Here is a 27,198-nt window from a genome sequence, read left to right as displayed (position 1 = left end):
TAGTTGGGTATTTGACAGGCAACTAGGGAAAGAGAATATTAGAAAGTAATTTTCAGGGTTTCTAATATCCAATCCCTAAATACCTGAAGTCTGCAGGAAATGAGACAAGTAATTTCAGTGCTGTTGAGGAACTGAGAAAATGCCCATCTGTTATGATGCTTTGGGTTCTTTGTGCTTTCTGATGTGCAGACAGATACAGTCTGTATCAGATACCAATACTCAGATTTGCAAAGGAACAGGCTCACATTTTTTTTTCTCAGTTGCAAGCCTTTCTAGATATTTTGACATCTGTGTCTCAATGTCTTTTAAAAAGTTTGGTTTTTTACTTTACTTGTTGGATTTAATTAAGCAGTAAATCATCAAACCCTTTTGTTTCTTTCCAGGTTACTTTGATGATGATGAATAATCAGAGGCTTGTTTTGTCTCTGAGCAAATAGGGTCTGGCCTGAATGTTTGAATTGCTTCATTATAAATAAAAATAAGAACTAATTCTTAAGAATTTCCCGAGCACTCTGTTCTCAGTAGCAGGATTTCTAAGAAGAGGAACCTTGTCCATTCTGTCAGACTAAGATGATTGTAAAAAGCTATGGATTTTTTACTGACAAGATTTAATCCTCAAATGTATTTTTGTGTATACACTTTGTAATGTTTACCAAAAACTTCAAGTTAAAGCAAAACCTTTAATTCTTAAGATTTTCTGTGTAGAAAATACTTTGTGGCTAGGTGAGAAATTGAATTTTCAGTGTGTAGTATTTTCCAGAAAATGCTCCTGGTTTAGTGGCAGTGACTCTGAACAGCCTGAGAAGGAAGGCATGTGTTTGTGTCACTGTGCAATTAAAGCTACAGTGGAAAGTGAATATATATATATAAAAAGTATGATGTCTGCTTCTGTAGGTAGGCTGTAATACACCAAAGAAATCCATAAATTAACAGAAAGGCTGCTTTGATACCGTGGGAGGGCACATGCAGCAGAGGTGCTGTGTTAATTGTGGTGACTTGGCTGCTTCTGAGACCTGCTGGGACAGCATGGTGCCTGAGAGCTGACATTCCCAGCCTGGGATTTCCCCATTAAACCCATTAAAACACTGAGGATGTGCTTTGGGCTGGATGCTTCTCTGTGGCATGGTGGTTTATAGCACCTACTGAATTTGTTCTGCTGAGTTTATTAGGTTTATTAGCTTAACGTAAGTTTTCCTTTTAGCAAGGTGGATGTGAAGCACTTTCATTCTTTGTGTTGCTCCTAAAACTTGAACCATAACATTTTTTTCTCTTGTTGTCTTAGCTGTAAAGGACCCTACAGCTGTAGAAAGAGCAAATTTATTAAACATGGCTAAACTGAGTATCAAAGGACTCATTGAATCAGCCTTGAGCTTTGGGCGCACTCTGGATTCTGACTACCCACCTTTGCAGCAGTTCTTTGTTGTCATGGAGCACTGCCTGAAGCATGGCCTGAAAGGTGTGCAAATTAGCTAGCTGCATATTTCTCATCCCAAACATGCCATTTTTTTTCCTTTCTATCTGGAAGTAGATTTTAAAAAAGTGTAATGTTGCATAAAAAAGAAGTAAATGGTCACCTTTTATAATGAATAGTGTAATTTTTAATTCTTCACCACATATATTTCCACATTTACCAACTTGTCCTTTTGTGCAGCATTTGTTGTAAGTGGTCCAGGGTTTACCAACTGCATGTATGTATGTAGTGTATATCTTTATGAACATCCTTTTTGTATTATTTTTTTCTAGCATATCAATTTTATATTCACAGCAAAGTAATTTGGAAGTTGGCTTTAGATACTGGTGAGCTGACCAGTGTCTCAGTTAAGAGTTATCTGCAACTCTGGACTCAGCAGTTAACCCTTGCACACACCAGATATTATGAAGGAAGCTACTGCAGTAATTTAAATTAATTTGGTTACTTGATTTTTCTTTTCATAGTAAGAAAATCCTTTCTAAGTTACAATAAAACCATCTGGGGTCCTCTGGAACTTGTGGAGAAATTATATCCAGAAGCTGAGGAAATAGCAGCAAGTGTCAGAGATTTGCCTGGCCTTAAGTAAGTAGTATTGTTAAAATGCAGCAGGAAAATAAAGGACTGAGAATCTGCAGGTGTCTCAGGATTTCCTTTGGCATCAATCAAGCCTTAGTTCAGGGCAGAGCACAGGTGAATGGGAGCTGGATAACAATCAAAAAGGGGCAGGTTGTGTGTCAGTCACTGTGCAGTCTAGAGCTGCAGCAAACATTGGTGGGTACAGTCAGCAAAGGCTGTATCAAACCACAAGGTGACATGCCAAAGAGGAAGGAGTTAGGCAGCTTTTGAGATTATTGCCTGCACAGCCCTACTCAGTTGTAAATTTATTCTGTCCCCATTCCAGTGCACTCTGTTTTGTATTTAGCTTTATAATTGGCCATACATGAAATTCCAAAAGGGTTTGGTTGCCCTGACTGGTGCAGGGCAGCACAAGGGTTCTAATTTCTAGCTTTAGACCTTATCTAAAGCACATAGGCATATAAATAATTATTTACTCTTGTGGCAGGCCAGAGGAAGTCATAACCTTTGCCAGGTGTGTTACTCTCTTCCTATCCTAACACAACTTGTGAGGGGTTTTTCTTTTTCATTGATGTGCTTACCACTTGTAAGTATGCAAGCACTAGAAGAGGAAATTCTAAAGGTCCAGGTGTAATTTGCTGGGTATTCATGTTTGCCAGTTACCTATGTAACTTTTTATCTTTTCATCTTTTTTTGCATTGTCTTCCTAAGATAGCACTGAAGTTGCACACAATTAAAGGTAGGCTTGAGTAAGGGTTGGGTAGAGCCAGAGTAGGATTTGGGAAGGGAAGCTGCCATGGTGGCTTGTGATGGACATTTGGTTCATTTTCTTGCAATTCCCCTCAACTCTTAACAAACAAATTGCAGAAAGGAGTCTCAACTGTTGCAAGCATTTTACTTCAGCAGAAAACAGGACTTTCAAGATTATCAGGCTCTAGTGCAGTCTGTACTCCTGTTTTTCCTGGGTCTGCTCCCAGGCTCAGCTGAGTAGTTGAAAGTCTTATCCTGAAGCTTGGAGTCAAAGCCTAAACATTATGGCTTTCCACATGGTGATGCTCAACTAATAGCTTAAAATACCTCTTCAGTTGTTCCACCAGTAGACTGATAAGGTGTTAAAGAGCACGATGTAATCAATATTTTGTTAATTTGGGGCTGTTTGTCCTTGTGGCCTTTGTTTCAGGACGCCGCTGGGCCGCGCCCGGGCCTGGCTGCGCTTGGCGCTGATGCAGAAGAAAATGGCCGATTATCTTCGCTGTTTAATCATTCAGAGAGACCTGCTCAGGTACACAACTCACTGGAGTCTGGGTGCAGTTTATTTTCAGAGGTTTAGTCTCCTAAAAAGTAATCCTGCATTCCCCCCCTGTGCGCTGGGGAGGAGGTGACTTCATCCCCACCATGGGTGTGCTTTCCACTGAGCTGCCATTGGAAGGAGGGCTCTTGCTTTGAGCTTTGCTTTCACAGTTCTAACACTGGCATTGCTCTCTTCTGGTATAACTTCTCCTGTCTGATGGAGTCATTCAAACACAATGGAGAAGGATGCTTCTTCATTTCAGTTTTCTAAGGTATACATATTTTTAAGACTGACTTTGTGCCTAGATAACACTGGTATGTCAGGATGTCACTGGTGTTCAGCAGCTATGGATTTTTCCAGTGAAAAGACAGTTTGTTACATAGAACCTAAAATTTTATTCAAAAAGTGCAAGGAGAAGAAAGTGCTGGTATTCTCTTGTTCAGTGTTTATATTTGTAGTGAGTTTGGTGCAAAACTATGACAATATTAAAAAAACCTTTTTAGCATTTCAGCCCCTTAAGTTTCTCTTTTATCCATATAATCCCTTCCTTGGGTCCTTGGATTTCAAGCATGTATTCACTAAATTCCAGGCATTTTTTTTCACAAAAAGTAATTCTTCTGCCATTCTTCCTTTGCATTGCTTGCAGTGCTTCTTAGCAACTTAAGAGTTGTCTGACTCAGTGTGGCCAAACATCCATTTCTTGCAATATCCTCTTCAACATTGTTTTTTCCTTTTTTTTGTTTTTGTTTGTTTGTTTGTTTGTTTTCTTTTAAAGTCAAAATAAATCTTGTCACCCTCCCCACAGTGTCCCAGCCATCTGGAGCCTAAGGCAGTATCTTTGTTTTTAATAGCCTCTGAGAAAAACTTTGAATTTTTAAATATTTATGAGGTGAAAGTATGGGCAGGGCCATTTCATCTTTATGGATGCTATAGTAAGGCTACAATAAGAGAAAATTTAGATGTGTATGTCACTTCTGAATAATTTATTGGATGTATATAGAATGAATATAGCAGTAAGGTGCAATTTTCTCCTTCACACAGTGAGTTTTATGAGTATCATGCACTGATGATGGAGGAGGAAGGAGCAGTGATTGTTGGGCTCTTAGTTGGGCTGAACGTGATCGATGCCAACCTGTGTGTGAAGGGAGAAGACCTGGATTCACAAGTAAGTCCATCCAGGTAAAGGAATGTACAGGCAGTCCAGGAGAGTTTTCTGTACTTTTCTTGGTAGATTTTGTTACTTTGGAGTGGTGACTTGCTAGAAATCCTACCTGAGACTGCTCAGGGTGTGATGATCCAGCTCCAGGCTCTGTGGGGCTGTTGCCTTAACCTCACTATCAGTGGGGTCAGACCTTGGAATGGAGATAATGGGCAGAGTGCAAGGGTGAAGCTTTGTGCTTTGTCCTCAGATGGGAGCAGCTGTAGCAAGGCAGAGTTCTTTCCATCTGACTTGTGTGACCCAGCCTTTTCTTCTGTGGGACAAGTAGGGATAGTTCCATGATCAGTTTACCCTGCTTGCTTCATTTATTGCTGTTTTGGAACATCACAGGAATGATACAGGGTCCTGAAACAAACACTCTCTTATGACCTCTTAAGAGGGTGACTACTTTGATTCTGCAAAGCAAGACTTGGAATTCTTCCTGCTTTGAATGGGCTTTGACTTTTAACCCTGGTCTCTTCCAAGAAAATATTAACAGATTTTGTTTCAAGGCAGATGCACAGGTATTTGTAAATAAATGTGGACTGTGTTCAGCCCTGATTGGGTTTTTTCAGCTTCTATGTGGAAATAAATCATAGTAGCTTAAGTGGTTATTACTGCATTAATATATTTGGTGAAAAAGCAGCCCCTCTGGGAAAGAGAAGTTACAGCTAATTGTGTGTGTGTGCTTTTGCATCCCGTGGTTAACTTGTCCTCAGTTGTTTGTTCTGGTTACTGTGTAATGTTAGTTTCAGGCACTGATCTTGTGTAAAAGAAGATATAACATTGACAGGCCTGTAATTACAGAAAACTTAACTTGCTCTTAGTGTTGAGAATTAAATATGTGTATTATAGACCACAAAATCTCTTGCTAGCTACAGCTCTGTTATCACTGGGTGGCCTTGCTGCATGAGAGAGAAATCTCAGTTTGAGGAGGTAGTAGTGGCAGATGAGATTCTGATTGCAGTGTGTCCCAATTTGACATTTGTAACATGTCCAGAATAATTCTGTTTGTGAAGAGTAGTATAAAGAAGCCATCTTCTCAGAGAAGCCAGAAGCTGCAGGTTTTATTGAGCAGAAAGGTAAATTTCTGAACCTTGATGGAAATCACAGCCAGGAGCATCGTTTTGATATGTTGAGAAAATGCTACTCAGTGGTGAAATGTGTTTATGCAGCCCTAGTGAATGGAAATAAAATAACTTTTATAAATAGAACATTTTACCTTATTTGTTAGAGATGGCATTTTGCTTTCATCAGAAAAACATGTTTTTAGAAAGTATTTTGAGAAGAAACTTTTTAGAAAAGACATGGAAAGAACAAACAGGATCCTGACAGGAGAGCACTGTATAAACCAAGTAAATATTAAACGTAGTAAAATCTTGTTTTAAGTGTTATAATTCAGGTTTTCCAGCTTCTGGCTGAAACTGGATGAACCTTAAAAATGTTGTAACTGAGGTTTTATCAATTGCATAAATACAAGGCTGTAAATATCAGCAGCACTTACTTGTATGATATGAAACTGTACCTTTGCTCTCCCCTAGGTTGGGGTGATCGATTTCTCTGTGTATTTGAAGAGTGATGATGACATTGGGGGTAAAGAAAGGTATGTCCTCCAAAACACCCCCTGTTTTCTATGTTAACAAATGATTTCTTGGCTGGGCCTGTTCTTTTAGAAATAAGTCAGGTTCCCTAGGAATGAAATGTTCTGACCCTGAGAAGAGTGCCTCAGTGTGTTGTTCTGTGTTATTACTTAGCTGAAGGGATATTTGCAGTCTGGAGCAAACCTCAGCAGCATCAGCTCCTGCCTTCAAGCAGGGGAGGCTTCCCAGGTGGCAGTGAAAAGGAACCTGCAGACCTTTAAGGCCTCAACTTGGGATTTAGTCAGGCTTTCAAGGAACCAGAGTTATGGCAGAGTAAATAAACATCCTTATCCTTCTCAGACTGTTGTTTCATGAAGAGAAATTGTTTGCAGTTAAAGCATTGGATTTTTTTGTGTCTCACTGATATAACGTGTGTTGTTACCTTCATGAGTATGAGATGAAGTTGCTTCCTTTCTTTTTAAAAACATGATTGAGATGGATGTTTGCATATGGAAAAAACATATATTTTCAGTCCATAGTTTAGTACATCATTTTGTTAATTTTATTTTGTGCTTGCTTTAGAAATGTACAGATTGCTGCAATATTGGACCAAAAGAATTATGTTGAGGAGCTAAACAGGCAACTGAAGTAAGTATTACTTTGAACTATGGGTGTCAGGCCAGGCTTACAGGTGCCTTTTGTACCACAGCTTTGTGAGAGAACTTCACAGAAAGAGCTGCAGATTTTCTGTGTTTAGACTGAAGATTTAGTGAAGTAGGAAAAGACACTCTCCTGGAGACTCAGTGTCAGTTTTCATGCTTTTGGACAGGCAAAACCTTTATTCTTCAGAGAAACACAAAACCAACAGGCTAGAATGGGAAGGTGCTCCATGATTCAAAACATCACAGGAATAAAAAGCTTGGTCTGGATTCTAATTGTGTTCCATTTAACAGTTTGCCAGAAGTGGCTTTGAGTGTTCTGCTGAATCCATATGATTTTATTTCTTTGCCTTGCAGAATATTTTAGTTTGTGGCTTTAAAGCCTTGGACTGAAGCTGAATAAGTTCACTGCTTGCTAGAAGCTACTTACATGTGGTAGGCTGAGGTTCCTGTTGAAACAATTTTCAGGAAAGCAACATTTTCCTCTTGCTTTGCTGGATGAAGCAAACCTAGTCCACCACTGTGCTTGTTACTGTGCAAATAGAAGAGCAGTGATTTAAATTCTCTGAGGAGTATTGTACAAAATTAAAGTCTGAGGGGCTAAAAAGCTAAAAAACCCCAGCGAACCAAAACCAAACAACAAAGCCAGAAAGAACTTCTGTAGAATCTCTAGCACAGCTGATCTAGATCCTTTTGGAAATGTAATAATATTTTTAAATTGTTAATGCTGGTAATCTGGATCATTGGTTACTACTCTAAGGCTCCTGTTGGAGTAAGGATATTCTGCTTTGAAATGGTGTCACTGAGCAGAAACCTTCAACAGCACAGAAAAGCTGAGCACATCAAATATGAGCAAAATGAAAGTCAAGCAGGAGAAAGGAGCTATCACAATTAAGAGCAGTGGTGTTTGTTTGATGTCATTATCCAGGTGAGCTTCTGTGTGCTCTTGTACTCTGGTTTATGCACAGAATTTCCTGTCACATCAGTGATTCAGCAACTCTCCCATTTTATTTCAGTTCAGCTGTTTGTGTTTAGACATCCTAAAATGCATTAATCTCTCTGCCCTGCTGTTCCAAATGAACTGGCAACTTCTGAGGGCACCACAGAGAAAGATGTAAAAAAGTAAATGGTGTTACACAATAGGTTTTCTGTTTCCCTGTGTATGAAGTGCAGCCTAAAAAAATGGTGCTTTCTGTAGAAATAGGCAATCAGGTTATGCAAAAGGCCTGGATGTAGTTTGATACTATAAAAAGCAACAGAGTAATAAAAGGCAATAAAACTCTGGTGAGACTCCTAAAAGAAGTCAAAAAGCATCAAGAAGGAGATAGCCTGAGGACAAATCTCAAAAAATGCAGAGAAACAAATGATTTTGTAAAAGAAATGTATTTTGGAGGAAGAGAATCTGGAGCCTGAGGACAAATCTCAAAAAATGCAGAGAAACAAATGATTTTGTAAAAGAAATGTATTTTGGAGGAAGAGAATCTGGAGAATGGTTTTGTTCTATAGGGGAGAACTCATTTATCTTTTGTCTGCAATATGGTTATGAGGATAAAGGAAAGGGAGAGTGCATGGAAGTTCTGGCCAAGCAGGAGTTTAAGTGACAGGGGTGACATTGGGAATTGGAAAGCAGCACAGAAATGTTGAACAAAGGAGAGTCATTTTCTTATATTTAGGAAAAGTTCCAGTAATGGGAACAGATCTCATGGCTCTTAACCATTAATCACTGTACTTTGCATTAAAGCTTTTGAGCTTGGTTGAGTGAGTTTTGATGTAATCTTGAAAACCATTGTTTCTTTTTCCCTTTCAGTAGCACAGTTAGCAGTCTACATGCAAGAGTTGACTCACTGGAGAAATCAAACACTAAACTGATTGAAGAGGTACTTTTTTATTTTAGTAATGTGTGGCATATTGTTTTCTCTGAAAGACTGTTTTTCAAAATATCCTTACATTATTTTAAGCTATGGAAGCTCTGTATAATATATTCAGGTACCTTTATTTTGGCCTAAAGGAGAGGGGCAGCAGCTGCAGGGACTTGAAGTCAGTTTGCCAGGCAGCCCCTAGCATCAGTACATCAATTCTGTAGAACACTGCAATTCCCAACTTTGGACAAAATGAGAAGAGAATCCTTTCTCAGTGCCAGCTGTCAGTCTGATTTGTGCAGATGACTAGTCTAGAATGGATGACACCAGTTGCTACAAAGAGACAGAAAGTAGTTCACCAAGCAATTTCTGTTCCAGTCCTCAGCTTTAGCCAAAGGATTGCTTCTTGCTTGGTTCCTGGATGCTTATACCCAACTTTCAGCCTTGTCTGGTTCTGGTTTGTGTTTATAGCCTATATTTCTGGTTATCTTTGATGCTTGACTAGTTTCCAATATTCTTAGCTTTATAAGAGAGAGCACACCTTTTTTGGTTAATGAAGGGGAAAATTGGAAACTCTAAATTCAGCTGCTGAAGGGACAGCTAGCTCACTCTGGGAGTAATGTATCCAGACAGAGTGAGAGCATCTTTTCTGAGTGTTAATTCTCTGGTTCCTTTATAAGCTTTCAACCCAGCTTTCCACCTATTTTGATCCTTTGGCTTATAATTCTGACATTAGGCTGTATACTGTAGGGCCCAGTTATGAAATGTCATCTTTTGTAAATATGTTTGTTGTTCATATGGGGGAGGCTTTCTTATGTAAGCTGCTCCATATGATATATTAAGATGCCCAAAAAAGAAAATGAGAACTGGACGAACCTGAAGCCAAGTGGAAAGCAGAAGTTGAGGACGAGGAAAGAGAATTGAGGGTCTTTAAGTCATAATGGAGCAATGAAAAGAAAGCATGTTCTTCACCAGACATGAACCAGTGAAGTATCCTGAACACACTGCTGCTGTGTAGTGAAGGTGACTCATTATTAAAACCAGGAGCTTCATGCTTTCTTTAAAAACAGCTAATCCTCTGTTTGGCAGGCAGGGACAATAGAGCAGATGTCTTGCTCTTGCATTAATCAGAACGTTTTATCCTTTATTTCTGCTCTCAAAAGTGGTCACAGTGCTTTTCTTTTTTTTTTTTTTAATTTGTTTCTTTTCAGTTAGCAATAGCAAAAAACAATATAATTAAACTTCAGGAAGAAAACCATCAATTAAGGAGTGAAAATACTCTGATTTTAATGAAAACACAGCATCATTTAGAGGTATGTTAGTTTTACCACTTTTAATATTGTAACATAACATGTTTAATTTCTGTTCGAAAGTTTGTACATCTCAACTTTGAGTAAACTTAACTTGTCCAAATCTGGTACAACTTTTATGTGGGAAAGGGCTTATTAAATTAAAGTGGAACTTTCTAAATGGCATAAGTAAATTAAAATTCTAGGACACTATATGCATGTATAGTGTATTCAAGTGACACCAAAGGAGGACAGTACTGCAGTATAGATGTTTTGCTGGTTTTACTCAGTTCTCATTATCAAGCCAATGGCCACAGAGCAGAAACAGCTCTTTCCATGTTTATCCTGTGCTTGGAGGATGTGTTTGTAAGTTTTTCTTCATACACAAGCATTGAATTGTTGCAGTTGAGACGGACACAACACACAGATTATCACTACACACTTCCAGAAGGCTGCCAGTGGCTGCCCTTCTTGTTCTTCAGCCCAACCTTTTATACCCTCATGGTCATGCACTGCACCTGTGTGCCCTCTGTTCCCTTAGTGATGGAATTTTGGTCCATGCAGTTATTAGGGTCGATAGCTTTAGGACTTTGATTGTGTTTAGGGTGAGGAAGACGGTTGCAGTTACTATAGCATATAGATAGAAGTTGAGAAGGGTAAGCTTAGGGTTGTAGATGATCATGATTGCTATTCAGCCTAGGTGGGAGATGGAAGAAAAAGCTGGGATTCATGGCTGCTCAGCACCCCTGGGCCCTCCACGGCTCATTGCTGTCAGTGCTGCTCCCCTGCTTTTCACAGCTGTACCACTGGGGATGGGGCCTCAGCCCCGCTCCCAGTCACCACCAGCTGTGTGCCTACATTAAACTCGTGCCATCAAGCTGCAGCATTTCTGAAGAAGGAAGCCAGAAGCTGTGTGTGTTTGCAGGCAGCCAAGGTGGACGTGGAGGCAGAGCTGCAGACGTACAAGCACTCGAGGCAGGGCCTGGATGAGATGTACAGCGAGGCGCGCCGGCAGCTCCGCGAGGAGGCTCAGCTGCGGCAGGTGAGCGCTCCTGCCCTGCCCTGGCCCTGCACCGCCCTCACTGGCCCAGCAGTGCCACTTCTCCTGCCTTTAGTGCTGCCTTTGCTCTGAAGGGAGTTGCCACAGAGCACCAATATTTCTGTAGTAATGTTGCTGAAGAACAGTAAAAAAACAACCACGTTTTTCTTGGATAAATGTTTAGGTAAGCTTTTAGCAATACTCTATGCTCTCTATCTGTGCTAAATCTTTCCTGTGAAAATACAAATATTTCACTTCTATTTTTGGAATTAATACTTAGGCAACTCTGTACATGTGAAAAATACTAATCACTTGTTTTTAAAATTTTAAAAGTTTAATAGTAATAAAATGGTTATAAAAATAGTAATACAATTAGAGTAATAATAATTTGGACAATTTGAATTAGGACAATATGAGACAATAGAGACAAAGAGTTACAGACAGTCCAGGTACCTTTTCTGGGCAAAATAAGCCCGAAAAAGGCCCCACATTAACAGAGGATTAACCCTTAGAAACAACAGCCTGTTGCATATTCATACACCTCATCCATGATGCATAAATTCCATTCAAACCCAGGATTCTGTCTGGGCAGTGTCAGCTTCTTCCTCTGAATCCTGACAGCGCCTTCGAGGTGGGAAGTTCATTTCTTCTGATAAGAGGGCCATAAATTGTTTTTCTCTGAAAGATTCAGGTGTCCTGTGGCTGCTATCTCAGTGCAAGTCCTTTCTTTAAAAAAAGTATCCTACATAGCATCGTTTCTATTTTAACATTTTTTATAACCTAAAACTATATTTAACACAGTACTTAAGAGAATTAATACAGCATTACTTTTTAACACAACACATATAATATTCATTTGAATATTTGTGAAAAGCCAATCATAAAATATACATTTTTCACAGTACACCATTCTTATAATGTGAGTTGTCTTCTCCAAAAGTTAAACAACGCCATTGGCCAGTTAGTATATGAGTGTCACATTTATGGATAATTTGCAATGGTAAAGAGGGGCAGAATTTCTGAAGTAGTAAAATAGGTGGTGCTGCAGCTCTGTTAGAGTTTAAAACCAGAAATAAATAATTCCATAATGATTTAAACCCATTGTGTTGTGTTTTATAGGATATGGAGAATGAGCTAGTGGTTCAAGTTAGCATGAAACACGAGATAGAGCTCGCCATGAAGCTGCTGGAGAAGGATATCCATGAGAAGCAGGACACCCTCATCGGCCTGCGGCAGCAGCTCGATGAAGTTAAAGCAATTAATGTGGAAATGTACCAAAAGCTGCAGGTAAAGGGACAATCTGCTGTTAAACTGCTGAAAGGATCACAGAGACAGAAATGCGTTATTACCATTCTGGGCAGTTGGATGCTGGAGTTTTGGTTTCCTTGTGCTTCTTAGGTCAGCTTGACATTTTGGAACATTACCTATGTAAACATGGTTTCATACAAAGAAGTTATTAAGGCAGTCACTTCCTGGGTTTAGGGAAGAAAAGAGCATGAGGATAAGATCATGGCCTAATTATATCCTATGTGAAGTTGAGAGAGTAATAATGTACTGTAACAAAGACATTTTTTGGCCTGTGTTGTATAAAAAACCCAGAAGTATGTAGACACATAGTGAGGAGTTGAAGAGAAGCCCTGACCTTCCAAAGTTGGGAAAGGAAGACAAGAATATGTTAAATGGAAAGAGCTAATTACAGTTTTGGGTTTATTTTTAAATTAGTTAACAAATTAAGAAAATCTCTTAACAATTAAATGCCTTTTTTTGGGAGAATATGGATTTCAGGGACCCCAAATTCAGTTAACAAATTACGAAATACCAGTGAATTACTTATGTAAAACATGAATTTGATTTAGGGAATAAATTCTGAAAACCAACACAAGAACCCAATCAAATCTGTGGCAGAATGAGGGGAAAAAAAATAGGATGCTGCAGAGGGATAATTGAAGTGATGGACAGAGGATTCTACTTTCCAATCTGCAAATGTGAGGAAATTCCACCAGAGGATGATAATATAAATAGAGCTGGAGAGAAAAGTAAGAGAATGTTCTCCAGTGTTAGGATCTGGGGAGGGGTTGATTTGCAGGACAGTCTTGGTGATTTTCTGGACTAAGCTCTTTGCTCTTCACTGGTAAGGTTCTAATGGGCTACTCTTGGTCAGTGAATTTAACTTTGACTTCTAAAGTGATTAACCAAGGAAGGAAATCAAAGGGAAACATTTATACTTATTAAATATAAAATAGCATCTACACTTGCAGAGTATAAAACTACAAACTTGCTAGGCATAAGATTTTACATACTGTCCTCAAAGGATTTTGGAAAGCAATCCTTAAAGAGAACCAAAACTTGATTTTTACCATGTGCCCTTTTAGATACTGGAAAAAAAGCCCCCACAAGGTAACGGTGCAATTGTACCAATTTCAGTTTTAACCTCTTTTGTAACACAGGTTTCTGAAGATGCTATGAAAGAAAAGAATGAAATAATTAGTCGATTAGAGGACAAGACCAATCAAATTAATGCAACTATGAAACAACTAGAACAAAGGTACAGCCCCATCTTTGTTTCTCTTTATTCACAACTCCACTCCCTTACATCTTACTGCATTCCCACAGTTGCCATTGAAATGTAATTTTCAACTAGAACATTTAAACCAAACCTTCCTGAAATTTCTAATTAGTGCTTTGCTGTTGGACTGTTTTTTCTGTTTGACAAACACACTCACTTTAAATGCAAACTTAATCTTTCAGTTTTCTTCCTCTACCATCGTTCTTCTGGTCCTAGGTTTTTATGCTGATATCAAAAGTCATTCTTTCAGTTGTTTCAAAATTCTGATTCCTTACTGCCTACTTTTTTTCCCCCCCGAATGAAATGCAATAGAAACTGAAGCATTAATCTTGCTTATACTTAAGCATATGCTTAATATAAACATTAATGCCTTCAAGGATCACTGGTTGTTTGCTGAAGCTGTTATAATTGTTGTCCATTGCTTTGGAAGTGCCATTATTTTCAATGACTTAATGAGTTTTCACACTGAAAGGTTGAAAAGTGAAAGACTAAAATTCCAGAATATAAATTTACATTATGGTTAGACTGCATGTACAGCATAATACTAAGATGTGATTCACATGTTTTAATTTAGTGGCCTTATATGCAACATTGATCTTTCTAATTGTAAAATATAACATATCCATAAGCCCTGTCATGTTGGTGTTTGACATGTCTTTTTTTTATTTAAATCTGATTATGAAAAACATGCTTATGTATTAAAAAAAATTAGTGACATGAATATTCTTTTATTGACATCCTTTTTTCCTCTTTTTTCTTTTTCTTTTTATCCTTTTATCCCAATTTTTGTTTTTACTGTTTTGCTGCCTTCATCTGTCTTTGATTTTTGTCCACTGCATTCATGAAGTGACAAAGATCTGTTAACTCAAACTAGGACTATTGCAATGTCATTCGTCAAATGTGCCAGCAATGAGGCTCAGCACCAGTATAAACTTGTCAAGGATATATCATTCTGAGAGCTCCTCCAGACCTCTTGTGTTCAAATAATTGCTGATAAAATAGGACCTCAGAATTTTCCAGTTCAAACTTGAAAGTGGTATTAGAAATCCTGCACTGTAACTGATCGTAGCTGGGTTCTGGTTTGTTTTCTGAAAGAACATCACCTCCGATCTCACTTTACCCTCCTAAAAAAAAAACAAAAAAAGAAAAAAAAAGTAAATTACTGCACTATTATTAAGCAAATGTAAGCTAGTTTTCTAATGCTATTGAATCACTTCTTTGTCAAATTTTATTTTAAGAGGTTAGATACCTTTATTTGACTGTACATTTTTATGACACTTGAATCACTAATTAGTGATTTTCCTGGTTCTTTTGTAGGTAAGAGATTTACAAAGTAGCCCTTCTGGCTAAAACTTCCCTTGCCCCTGCTTACTCCTTTCAGTTTTAGGCTGTATTTACCCCAAAGCACGCTCTCTGCTGGGCTCTGTGCTTGTAACTAGCAGGAGTGGCAGGAGCTGGAGCTGAGCTCCCTCACAAGGATGGCTGTGAGGAAGGAGGGTGGTGCCAGCATCTGTGCAGTGTGTGTGCAGTGAAGGGATGCCAGCCTCTGCTAAAGCTCACCTCCCTATGTCCTGGGGTAAAACACTCTCCTGGAGCCACAATGTGCTTGGAGCCTGATTCCTGAGGGGCTCCAGGCACACAGAGTGCTCCAGCAAATTCTGTGGCTGTGACTGCTGCCCAGCCCAGCTGCCCTGGCAGGAGGAGCAGTGGGCAGGATTTCCAGTCAGGGCCCTGGACCTGCCCAACCCGTTTGTCAGCTGAGATCTCTGCACTGGGATCAGCACTGTGCTTGTGCCCAAAGCCTTTCCCTTCCCTCCACCCATCATCAGGAGCCTTTCCAGCTCCTGTTCCTGCTGGGAGCTGCTGCTTGCCTGCACTGCAGGGAGAGGAGCTCAGGCTGCTGACTGCCCTTCATACACTCCCTGATGTTTGCTCTGAAGGCTGTAGTGGATGTTGAGTGGGAAAATGACCTTAGAGTTCTGCAGCAGAAGGGGATGTTTGTAAAAGTGGGGCCAGGATGCAGTAATGCAGAAAGGGTTTCTACTGCATGGTTATGTACTAGCTTATTCCTTGGTTTGGAAGCAGAAACAGCCTTTAACATGAGGTGGCTACTGAAAAATAACTATCTTCAAAGAAAACCCAAACCAGAAACACAGATTAGATCAACAGGAAGACCATGGCAGAAATGGGAGCCTTATCCACCTCAATGTTATCTATGCAAACAAGTGTTTCCCACAGAGTCACCTGCATGCCAAATCCAGCTGAGCATCTGCCTGAGTCCCAGCACTGCAGCCAGCCCTGGTGCTGGGCTGGGGATGATGCTGCAGCTTTAGGGTAGCAAGCTCCCTTCCTGCCTTGCTTGTGGAAACAGCTCTGCAGTTATTTTGTGATTTAGGGAAGGGTTTAATGTGCTTTTGGTGTTGGTGTTTTGTGTAGCTTCAGGCAGTTTCTGCACTGGGGAGGATCCTGCTCTTTCCCTGCATTCTCCTTCCCACAGCTTGGCCTCTGTGCACTGCCATTGCAGATGTGATGGGAGCATCCCTCAGGCCCCTGGGGCAGCTGAGTGAGGTAGTGCACCCTTGATAAGGTGGTTTAATTCCAGCCTTGTTCACTTGTTTACCAGCAGCTTTTGGAAACTCCCTCTGGTGCAACTTCATCAGCAGAAGCACAAATGCAGACATATTGCTGACACATCTTCTTTTTAGCTGACACTGGCAGCTGGGAGTCACTCTGTGCTCAGGGAGCTGCTGGGAGGTGACAAGTCAGCCATCTCACTGCTTCCTCACTTACCTGAGAGGCCCTTGAGGCAGTTCTGCAGAACACAGAGCGTCAGGTGGGGACATTCATTGGGGTTTTACAGGCTCCTGTATTCTCCAGACAGGTGTAACCATGATAATAGCACAAATCCCCTTTTAGTACATTTACTTTCGTTACAATACACCCACCACAGAGTAACCAGAGCTGAACAAACCTGGAATTCAGAAAGAAAAGATTAAATCAAATAACAATCCCTCATTTCTTGATTAATCATTTTGGTTTGTCTATAGTATGGAGCTATTTTCACCAGTGTAAGAATGCATTATTTTTACTACAGACTATTTAAATTAATTATGATGTAGTTGAGGTAGTTCTGTGAATGTAGTGGGAGCTGTCAGGGTGTGTTTTGTTGTGTTAGGCTAGTCAAGTCTTTTGCTGTCTGATTGCAGTGCTCTGTATGCAACCTTATGCCTCATTTGTTTTGAGCTGCTTTTGCACAACACACGCTCTGCCCTGTCTTACTGGGTGATCAGTGCAAGCCAAGGACTCTTACAGAACTTACTTGGGGGAAAAAGGCTTCAGAAATAACACATGAACGTATGCTAGAGGAAAAAGAAAAGCTTCAATTCTAAAATATGTATCATGCTTTGGCACCTGTTATTCATGAGCATAAATAAAACAATTATTACTTACCGTGATTACTCTCTGACTGTGCAAACCCAGGACCTAAGTTCTCTAGGCATTGTATGGATTTCTCGTTTGAGTTTGTGAGTTTCCCCCAAACTTTGTTTTTATTTAGAAATGTTTCTATTTCCCCATTTTTCTTTTATTTGTCTTCTTCACCCTCTACACCCTAGTTCTAGCTTCAGTTTTACCCAAAGTTGATTTGAATTACACCAGATTGCAGCAAGCAGAGAAGGCTCAAATGGAGGCTGAGGCTGAGGATGAGAAACTTAAACAGGAATATGTGAATAAATCTGAAAGCCTGCAGAACGAATTCTCCCAGAAGGAGAAACAGCTGTGAGTATTTCTTCCCTGTTTGGAAAAATGCATGGCAGTAAACATTCTGCATTTGCAATATGTCCTCTGTCCTAGTGCAGGCTGCTTGTTGTTAAATGGTTTTGAACAGAATGCAAATACTAAAAATCTTTGTGTCAGGTACTGGCAAGGCAGAAGAAAATATGTCATTCCAAGGAAGCCAAGCTGGCTTTGGGTGCCTCTAAAATGACATACAGCTTGAAAGGAAAGGGGAAAACAGCATTATTTCTTGGCTAAAAATGCTAACTTAATTCTGGAGGAAATTATCCTAAGTGGGGGAAAATACCTAGTGGAGTAGTGGTAAAACACACTTTGAACAAAGCCCACAAGTATGGAGTAGTGTAAACTTAAACAGAAATGGCACAACAATAGTTAGACTGATCCAGCTTAAACTACCACTGCACAGGAAATAACAAGTGAAAATCCAGTGGAGTCATGAAAGTTAAAAGCTAATTTAAAAGCCAGCCCTCTGTCTTTCTCCTGTTACATCCTTCAGTACTAATTTAAATCAGTACATAATGTTAGAAGCTCCCTGTAAGGACAGGTGCTTTCTCTCTTTGGGAAGATAAAACATCAGTTATTGAAGTAAATCTTTGGCACAAAGATTTGGGCTTAAAAATTAGTGATTTCCAACCCAGTTATTAGCCCTTCCCTGCCTCTCTCAGAACTCTGAATTTCAATCCACTTGTTCAACTGTCATGACAAATGTTCACTTTACTACCACAGTCACCTCTGCAGATTTGGGCAAAAGAACAGTTCACACCCCAGCCTTAGAATTCTGCAATTCTGAAACCTCCAGGTCATGTTCACTTCTTTTCCAGCCAGATGCTGAGGTAGTGTCCCAAAATGTAAGTCTTTCCTTTAAAAGTGGGTTTGCTTTTAAAACAGGAAAATTCATGTGGCTGTAGGTTTCCCATCCAAAGACCTTGCATGAATACTCTCAGATTTTATTTCCTCTTTTCCTGTGTTGACACAGTTTGAATCTAGAAGGTTGAACAGTGTGCTTCCACCCCCATAACATTCAAAACACCAAGTCTTCCATGAAACCAAGAGTAAAATTCCATCTGGAATGGCTCTTCTGTCAGAGTAGCCCTACCTCCTTTAGCTGGAGTTCAGTTATGCCAATAGAATCTGTAGCCCTGTTGATGCTGAACCTCAGCTGTGTAGAAACCTCAATAAAAATAGTAATTTAAAGTCCTTCCTCCTTTATTTTCAGTTCTGTTCAAAATGCCATAAACCTTAGTCTAAAATAGAAGATTCACATCTAAGGGTGTAAAATGAAATAACTTCTATGATATCAGAGATACCTGCAATGATTGTCTGCATCACCAATGACACTGTGGCTGGTTGGTTTGGTTTATTTTAGCAACAAGCTGTATAAAGTTAAGGGGCTTTGCCTATGCTTGTTTTAAAAATACCTCAGAATTTTGTGGTTAGTCTTCTCTTGCTCATTTATTTCAAAGGTCAGCTCTTCAAAATTATGCCATACTACTGGTCCTTTAAATAAACTTACTTTGAAAAGCATTTTCTAAATGACAGTGCTTTGTTTATTACACTGATACCTATTATATTGACACATTATTTCTGTTTTAGAAAACATGTAAGTTAATAGTTTGTTATGGTAATAGTCTATTGCACCCAGAAATAAACTCAGTTTTGTTTTCAAAAGTGATACTGTTGTGCACAGTGATTTTTGTTTTGTTTTCCCTGTTCTAGGCTTCAGCTGGAAACAGACTTGAAGATAGAAAAGGAGTGGAGGCAAACCCTGGAGGATGATCTTCAGAAGGAAAAGGAAACTGTGTCTCATCTGAGAACAGAGACCCAAGAAATAGTTACCCTTAAGAAAGTAAATTCTGCAGCAAATTTTTACTAAAAATTTACAAATTGACTGCAATGTTATTTATGGACTTAGACATGGTATTTTAAAGAATTTCTGCAAATATATGAGAAAGACTACATTAATATGTTTTCACAAATAAAATGAGGGAAAAAATTGGCTTTTTACTCCCCATTTAGTCCTCAGATCAGAGCTCAGTACTTTGGATAAGCAGAAATGAAATCCTGGCTTTCCCTTCTCAGTGTGGGGGGCTCTGTCCTCACTGTAGGCTGGGCCTGTGGCTCTCTGTACTCCTGGCCTCTCCAGCACTCAGGTTGATTTTCCAGGGTTTATCTCCAGTCACTCAGGTTGATTTTCCAGGGTTTATCTCCAGTCACTCAGGTTGATTTTCTCCCTGCAGTGGGCTACAGAAGCAGAAATGTTTCTCTGTCTCTTGGGGTCTGAGAGAGTTTTCTCCTGAGCAGTTGCTGTTCAGGCTGGGTTTGGAGGGAGTGTCAGGGATCACTCGTGCACTTGACTTTCTCAGTAGGAGCAGCTTCCTAGGCAGTAGGGCAGGCACCATTTGAGAATAATTTGTTTATTCATTTTATTTTGTTTGTTTTGTTTGAAGGAGTTCCTTAAACTTCAGGAGAAGAACAAGCAGCTGAAAAGCACATGTGAGGACCAGGAAGCTGCTCTCCAAGAACTGGCATCCAAGCTGAGCGAGTAATTTTATTGTTCATGATGACTTATACATGTTACTTTAGTCATATACACTTGAATCAAGGAAAATAGTGGGACAGTGGTAAAGCATATTAGACAATATTATTATTATTATTATTATTATTATTATTATTATTATTATTATTATTATTATTATTATCATTACAATATGACAATATTATTGTTTTGGTAACTAACCAGTTGGGAGAAGTCAATGTATCTAGTTAGGTCAGGCCTGGTAATTTTTCCTTGTGGCTGGTGGGGTGGCTGTGAGCTCCTGGGTAATGACAGTGCTGTGAACAGAGAATCCAAAACAAACAGTTTGAACAAAGTCAGTGTGAAGGGCATCAGGCTTTGTTCTGCAGGAGAGCAGTTGCCTGGTTTGGCAGCTGTGGTACTCCCAGAGGAGCCCCAAGGAGAAGGTAACAGCTCTGGCTGCAGCAGGGCAGGGCTGCTCTTCCTGAGCCCCAGCCTGACAGCTGCTCACTCACTTCCCCACACTGGCACCAGTGGAAAAGCAGAAACTGGAAAACTCATTAAGGCTTGAGATAAAGGCAGTTTACTACAGAAAAGAAAAGCCACACATGCAAGCAAAGCAAAACAAGGAATTCATTCACAACTTCCCATGGTTGGGCAGGTGTTCAACCACCCCCAGGAGAGCAGGGCCCATCACATGGAATGGTGCCTTGGGAAGGCAAAACTCCATCACTCCAAAAGGCCCCCTTCCCCTTTCCCCACTTTATATACCAAGCATGATGCCATTGGTCTGGAATATCCCTTTGGATGTCCCTTTTATCCCCTGTCCTGGCTGTCCCCTGGATGCCATTGGTCTGGAATATCCCTTTGGATGTCCCTTTTATCCCCTGTCCTGGCTGTGCCCTGGATGCCATTGGTCTGGAATATCCCTTTGGATGTCCCTTTTATCCCCTGTCCTGGCTGTCCCCTGGATGCCATTGGTCTGGAATATCCCTTTGGATGTCCCTTTTATCCCCTGTCCTGGCTGTGCCCTGGATGCCATTGGTCTGGAATATCCCTTTGGATGTCCCTTTTATCCCCTGTCCTGGCTGTGCCCTGGATGCCATTGGTCTGGAATATCCCTTTGGATGTCCCTTTTATCCCCTGTCCTGGCTGTGTCCCCTCACTTCCCATCACCCCCAGGAAAGGCCTTGGCTCTGTGTGAGCCCTGCCCAGCCCCAAGAGCAACATCCCTGTGTTACCAACCTGTGCTCAGCACAAACCCAAAACCCTGGGGGGAGATGAACCCCAGGTTCAGGGCAGGGGAGGGACACCTGGCAGGCAGCACTCTCCTGACTGTTCCGTGGTGTTGAAGCTTCATTCCATGAGCTCTGTCTCCTCAGCAGTCTGCTGTGATTTCTGTGGCCTTTGATGCCCTGCAGGATAACTTTGTGTGTGTGTCCTGTGACCCAGATCTCAGTGGATTGGCTCTGGATGGTTGTGGGGAGGCTGCTTCCTCCAGAATGCCATAATGTGGTCTTGTACTCTTGTTCAGAGGACTTGGCTTAAAATTTAAGTACCTAAACCAGCTTTTTAAGTTGTTGGAGCATAACTGACCATGTAGAAGTTTGAAGTAGCATTATCTTATTCCTTAGGTCAAAGCTGAAAATAGAAGATATAAAAGAAGCTAACAAGGCACTGCAGGTCAGTAGCATTTTGAGAAAATAAACTTTTTTTAAAGTGTTCTTTTTGAAATCTTTCATAAGCATGGAAAGACTTCTCTCCAACAGCAGCTACTCCAGAGAGACTCACTGTATGATTTCCTCCAGTGGGAGAGAGCCACACTCCCTTGTAACTTCCTGGAAAAAATCCATTTGCTTTTGCTTTTCCTTGTTTGGTGCACAGCTGTGCATTTTGGCCCTTTTCTTGCAGTGGCACAAACCCTTCTGTCATTTACAGAGTGTATCTGGGACAGAATGTGAAGCCAGCTGAGCTTAAACTGCATCCTACTTCTCAGTGATCAATAAATATTTGATCATCCTAAGAAACAAGTGAACTTGGAGCACCAAAGCTGATAAAATGTGATGTGCAATGTCAGCAGGTTTGGGACTCTGTTAAAGACAGCAGGGAGCACTTTAGAGCAGAGATTCTGTGCACAGGTTTGATCATCTGGTGTGTACCTGGCACATTGCTGCAGTCCAGGTAAGAGTGGCAGAAATGGTTGAGCAGACTTCTGCAGACTTCTGGGTTTGTTAAATGGTTTTAACAGAAGGAAATTCACAATTCTTGACACTGTCCTGGTTTTTTTGGGTTTTTTTTTTTGCTTCCCTGCATCTTGAAGGCTGTTCCCATGTGCTGAGCAGGGACATTGGCTTCACTTGGAGGCTTGGATGCCTTTGTGCTCTCCCAGCTGAGGCACTGCCCAGCTTTAGCACCTCAAGCATGGTCTCTGTGCACCTCTGCTCTGTCTTTTTGGCAGTGTTTTGGAGCAGTCCTGTGCTGCTCTAGGGTGTCTCTGGGACATTACTCTGCTCCCAGGGCACTGAGCATTCAGGCAGTGAATGTTCTGCTCTTGGTTTTTCTTCTCCCCTGGAGCCCAAAGTTTAACTTCATCAGATAAATATAATTATGATCATTTTTTCTCCAGGGCCAGGTTTGGTTGAAGGACAAAGAAGCCACTCATTGCAAGCTGTGTGAAAAGGAATTTTCACTTTCCAAAAGGAAGGTAAAACTTTAACAAGATTTCTCCCAGTGTGTTTACAAGTATTATGTAATTATTATTACAAGGATGATGTAAATAATAATTATCTTTGAGGTGTGGCATGAAATGCCAATGATCAGGTAAAAGCAGAGGTATTTTTGATATTTTTCTCGTTCTTTGATACATACAATGCAGCTGGGCCCTAATTTCAAAAGAAACAGTGTCATAGTGAAGTTCCACAGAGCAACTTAGTTAAGAATGATTTAACTACTTTGTGGAGTTTTTATCTCAAACTCTTATCAGCTCTGGCACCCTTAGAATTTGACATGTGTAGAAGTCTTTTTATGGCATTTTTTATATACTAGAGTAAGAAAATATGAGTTTGTAATTTTAAACTAAAATGTGACATTAATTTCCAAGCTTTACTAATTTGTGCAGGAAGTTTCCTTTACCTTTTTATGTTAAATCTCAATTAGCTACCTGTCAGAGGCATCCACTCTTTCAGATATCATTGCTCATGATATTTTTCTATAGCAGAATACATCCTTAATCCAGACTTTGAATGAAATTTTCAGCACATATATCTATATATATATATATATATAAGTCTAGAAAGGCCATGTGTCTGCCTGTGGTGCAGACCTAGACAAACATCATTTGTGTAGGATTGCATCACAGTTTGGGATGAAGATCCATTTTCTTTTGCAGACTGACTCCAAGAAGGAGTCAGGAATTGCAGTTTGGATTGTGCTGTGTGTATTGTTTGTTGGTATCCAATTACCAAGTACATTTCCATTGTAAATTTCAATTTTTCATCCTCTGCCTGTGCTTTAGCATCACTGTAGGAACTGTGGGGAGATCTTCTGCAATGCCTGCTCTGACAATGAGCTGCCCCTGCCCTCCTCACCAAAGCCTGTGCGGGTCTGTGACTCCTGCCATGCCATTCTGATACAGAGGTGCTCTTCCAACGTGCCATAAGAGATTTATTCCTTCTGCTGTTAGCTCATCCTGTAAAAACCACCACACCAACTAAAGAATGTCAACAGCATTTCCAGACTTTGAGGTAAGCAGTGTGGAGTTGGAATTTCAAGGTACTGTGGACGAGTTACTTCTCTGCTTCCTCTTGAAACAAGTGGAGACAATGGGACCAAATGTACAAAATGCACATCTAAAAAGAAGAATAACCCAGACGGGTATGTTGGTCTGCCAAATGCCTCAGCAGCTTTTTTGGGAGGAAGCAGGGCAGTTTATGCAGGAGACTCAGTGTTAATGTGTTGGATGAATATTTCAGTTGGTAAGATGATCTGGAGGAAGGTGATACTCTTATGGGCTGATGTGCCACAAGTCCAACCTAATCCTGTGCCTGTGACAGGCTGTTGGGAAGCAAAACCCTGCAGTAGCTGGTTTTAAATTGTACTGGAAAAAAGCATGGCAGTGAATGCAGTGGGCTGAGAAGTTGTTGCCAAATACAGTGTGCTTGTTTACCTCTCTGCATTAGCAGCAGTTGGTACATCCCAGAACATCCCAGAATATCCTAGAACATCCCAGAACATCCCAGAACATGGCACTGCAGCTGTTCTGTGCAGTCCCAGGGTGAGGGGAGCTGTGCTCAGCCAGGGCACAAACAGTGCTTGGGGCACTTCTGGAGGAAGGTGTGTTTTGCTGAATGATTTGTTCACATGAACTATTAATTTGATATAGCTGTGTTTCCACTGAAAGAGAGCTGTTCAGCACAGGCCTCTTGTCTGACATTGTCTGTAACCTTGAACAAGGCTCTGCAGCATTTTCATGCAAGTCATGCTCTCCAGCTTGTACGTGTAGTCACTGCCTAGCTCTAGAAAGCACCTGGAAAGGCTGGGCTGCAATGCTGGGGATCACATCCTTTCTGTGCTGCACAGGGAGCTTCTTCCTTATTTTGTCACCATCTTTCTCAAACCTTCAGAGCTGGTTCCTAAATTTCATTTTTTTGCAGAGAACTTTTGAGCCTTTCTGAGTCTACCCACTCCTGTCACTGATGGTTAACTTTTGTTGGAATGTAAGATCCTTGTTCTTTCCATAGGCAAATAGAAATAATATCCTTTGATAAACTGCCCTCACTTCCACTCACTGCCCTGCACCCTCCTCCCTTTAGCCACTCCTGGCCTGGGCTCCAGCCCTGGACCCTCCAGGATTGCCAGCCCTGTAGTTCCTTCAGCTGTGGGCATGGAGTAGCAGTGCTGGCAGCAAAAGGGAGGCTGCACACAGGTCCTTTAGCTGTCCTTGCACCTTGTTTAGCTTGGCTTTGTCTCTGAGGATAGGGATTTAGTGAATATCCCAAGAGCTAACATAGCTGTTCTTTTTAACACCTCAATGTAGTTGCTTATGTACCTTTTTAAAGAAAATTGTTTTTAAAATGACCTGATGTAACTTTTTGTAAAATACCACACAAATACTTGTAAATCTGTAAATAACTTTTGGAAAAAAATAAATTTAAGTTATCTGAGAATAATGTCACTTAATTTAAATTTGTAATTGAGAGTATTTTACTTTATTAAGTTCAAATTGCTTAGAAAGCCTTTGCCTGTGCTGGGGAGTGGGGTACCCTGCCAAAGACACAATCAGGTGCTGCTCAGGTGCTTCCTGAGAGTGTTTCCAGGTGGGCTTTTGTGGGACAGGCATGGAGGCAGCCGGGTTTGATGCAGGATAGAGAGGGTAGGATAAAGCTAATCTGTGTTGCTTTAATAAATAATTTGTGAAAAGGGATGCAACTAAACAGAAATAATTTAAAGTAGGCAATATTTAAAAACAAGAACATAGTGCATTTCCATAATGTGCAATGAAGTAATTTGTTACTTAACTGCCATCTTTTCCTCCCCTCTGTGCTGTCCTGATTGCATAGGAAAAGTGTGTGATATTCAGATTGCTGTTACTGACTGCAAGTAAGACTTCTGCCTTGAACAAAATGGATGCTGGCTGTTCCATATGGTTTCCTTGGCATCAAACTGCATACCTGGCCTGGTTTTAAGGTTTTTGGACACTGCTGTGACTGATGCTGCATTTCTGACTTTCTGTAAAACCCTGCTTTTGATCCTAAATCCTTCTCACACAGAGAAGAGCACAGGAAGAGCTGTGGGGTACCCAAAGAACCTGAAACTGTCAGACAGGATAAGAGCAGCATTTTATTACTTCTGGGAAATGAAGCCACCTCTGCTGTGCTGCTCTGGGGGCGACAGCCAGCCCCAGAGTCAGCCCCTGCTCCCCGTGCTCTCCCTGTGCAGGGCTCCGGCAGGGTCAGTGCCCGTGCGTGCTCTGCCTGCCCGGGGGCCACGGCAGCCCCGAGTTCAACGCCCCGGACTGCAACGCCCGGGCCCTGGGAGCGGCCACAGCTCTGCTCATGCTCCGGGAGCGGCTCCTCTGCCGTTCCGTGCTGCTGCTGCTGCTGCTGGGAGCCGAGGGTCGGCGCTGAGCGCTGCTCTCGTGCAGGGCAGGGACAGGACGGGCACACGGGACTCGTGTCCCGCACGGTGCACTTGTGCTTCCCGGGGCTGCAGTGAGCTCACCCTGCCCAAAGCACAGCCCAGGCCGGGCAGGTGTCAGCTCCCGGGGCTGCAGTGAGCTCACCCTGCCCAAAGCACAGCCCAGCCGGGCTGCAGTGAGCTCAGTCTGCCCAAAGCACAGCCCAGCCGGGCAGGTGTCAGCTCCCAGGGCTGCAGTGAGCTCACCCTGCCCAAAGCACAGCCCAGCCGGGCAGTGTCAGCTCCTGGGGCTGCAGTGAGCTCACCCTGCCCAAAGCACAGCCCAGCCGCTCTGCAAAGGCCAGGCCGGGCAGGTGTCAGTTCCCGGGGCTGCAGTGAGCTCACCCTGCCCAAAGCACAGGCCAGGCCGGGCTGCAGTGAGCTCACCCTGCCCTAAGCACAGCCCAGCCGCTCTGCACAGCCCAGGCCGGGCAGTGTCAGCTCCCGGGGCTGCAGTGAGCTCACCCTGCCCTAAGCACAGCACAGCCCAGCCGCTCTGCACAGCCCAGGCCGGGCAGGTGTCAGCTCCTCCTCCTCCCAAGATGGAGCCCCAGCTGTTCCCAGGGGAGGAGGCGCTGCAGCGCCGCGGGATTTCGCTCTCGGCTGTGCCCACGCTAACGGGCTCCTGCGAGTGCACCTTTCCTCCACCTCACTCTAAGGTACTTCTGCAATTGAATTAACTCTGGTGCTACTACTGCCACTTGGGAAACACCTCTGCTTCCCTGGCAACAGACCAAGAGCCCCCTAATTCTGCAAAGCTACAATGGTTCAAGCGGTTAAGGACTCATTTCCCCTCCCCTTCCTAGCCAACGCTACTTTAGTGCTGGAAGGTTCCTGTGCCAGTTCCCCTTTGCAGCTCTTCCACTCCCTTTGACACCCAGACACCCTCTCTGGTGAAATAAACTCCATTCTCCTCTCTCCCACAAGAAGACATTTATTACAGATATAACACAGTACTAGCAAAACAGGTGACAGACTTGCAATACCCAAGATCACATTTGACATTTTAAGGGAGGCATTGAGGACAAAGCAGTTAATTTGGGAGATCACACTGGCTCAGAAGAATAAATACCTTTTTCCATTACACATCAGGTATGTTAAGTGTCTTCAAACAATAAGTTTCTTACATATCTTACATGTCACAAATGCACAAAAAGTTTTATCACCGTGTTTGGGTTGTGTGTTA

The 27,198-nt window shown here is 41.6% G+C and overlaps 1 protein-coding gene across 5 annotated transcripts in view; it reads left to right on the top strand.

Annotated features, from left to right (window-relative positions):
* The window catches only part of RUFY2 (RUN and FYVE domain containing 2), a 28,475-nt gene extending 1,377 nt beyond the window's left edge, over positions 1-27,098 (top strand). For 2 of the 5 annotated variants that reach the window (XM_071438389.1, XM_071438387.1), the window contains exons 2-18: positions 1,283-1,456; positions 1,936-2,053; positions 3,228-3,329; positions 4,380-4,503; positions 6,078-6,139; positions 6,699-6,764; positions 8,583-8,652; positions 9,846-9,947; positions 10,849-10,965; positions 12,082-12,249; positions 13,410-13,507; positions 17,186-17,305; positions 19,040-19,169; positions 19,771-19,865; positions 21,473-21,521; positions 22,465-22,542; positions 23,353-27,098. In XM_071438389.1, coding sequence (XP_071294490.1) covers positions 1,283-1,456; positions 1,936-2,053; positions 3,228-3,329; positions 4,380-4,503; positions 6,078-6,139; positions 6,699-6,764; positions 8,583-8,652; positions 9,846-9,947; positions 10,849-10,965; positions 12,082-12,249; positions 13,410-13,507; positions 17,186-17,305; positions 19,040-19,169; positions 19,771-19,865; positions 21,473-21,521; positions 22,465-22,542; positions 23,353-23,496 — 1,817 coding nt within the window. In that variant the 3' untranslated portion in view covers positions 23,497-27,098. Of the gene's footprint in view, positions 1-1,282; positions 1,457-1,935; positions 2,054-3,227; positions 3,330-4,379; positions 4,504-6,077; positions 6,140-6,698; positions 6,765-8,582; positions 8,653-9,845; positions 9,948-10,848; positions 10,966-12,081; positions 12,250-13,409; positions 13,508-14,375; positions 16,979-17,185; positions 17,306-19,039; positions 19,170-19,770; positions 19,866-21,472; positions 21,522-22,464; positions 22,543-23,352 lie in introns of those variants that run through there. The other 3 variants (XR_011681011.1, XM_071438388.1, XM_071438390.1) reach the window with 3 other exon arrangements.
* The last annotated feature ends 100 nt before the right edge of the window (positions 27,099-27,198 follow it).

The sequence above is a fragment of the Agelaius tricolor genome, unplaced genomic scaffold (assembly GCF_023055355.1).
Source record: "Agelaius tricolor isolate 1412-34295 unplaced genomic scaffold, bAgeTri1.0.p SCAF_13, whole genome shotgun sequence".
Lineage (NCBI taxonomy): Eukaryota > Metazoa > Chordata > Aves > Passeriformes > Icteridae > Agelaius > Agelaius tricolor.
The sequence above is the reverse complement of the archived record's forward strand: the minus strand, read 5'-3'. Positions and strand labels throughout refer to the sequence as shown.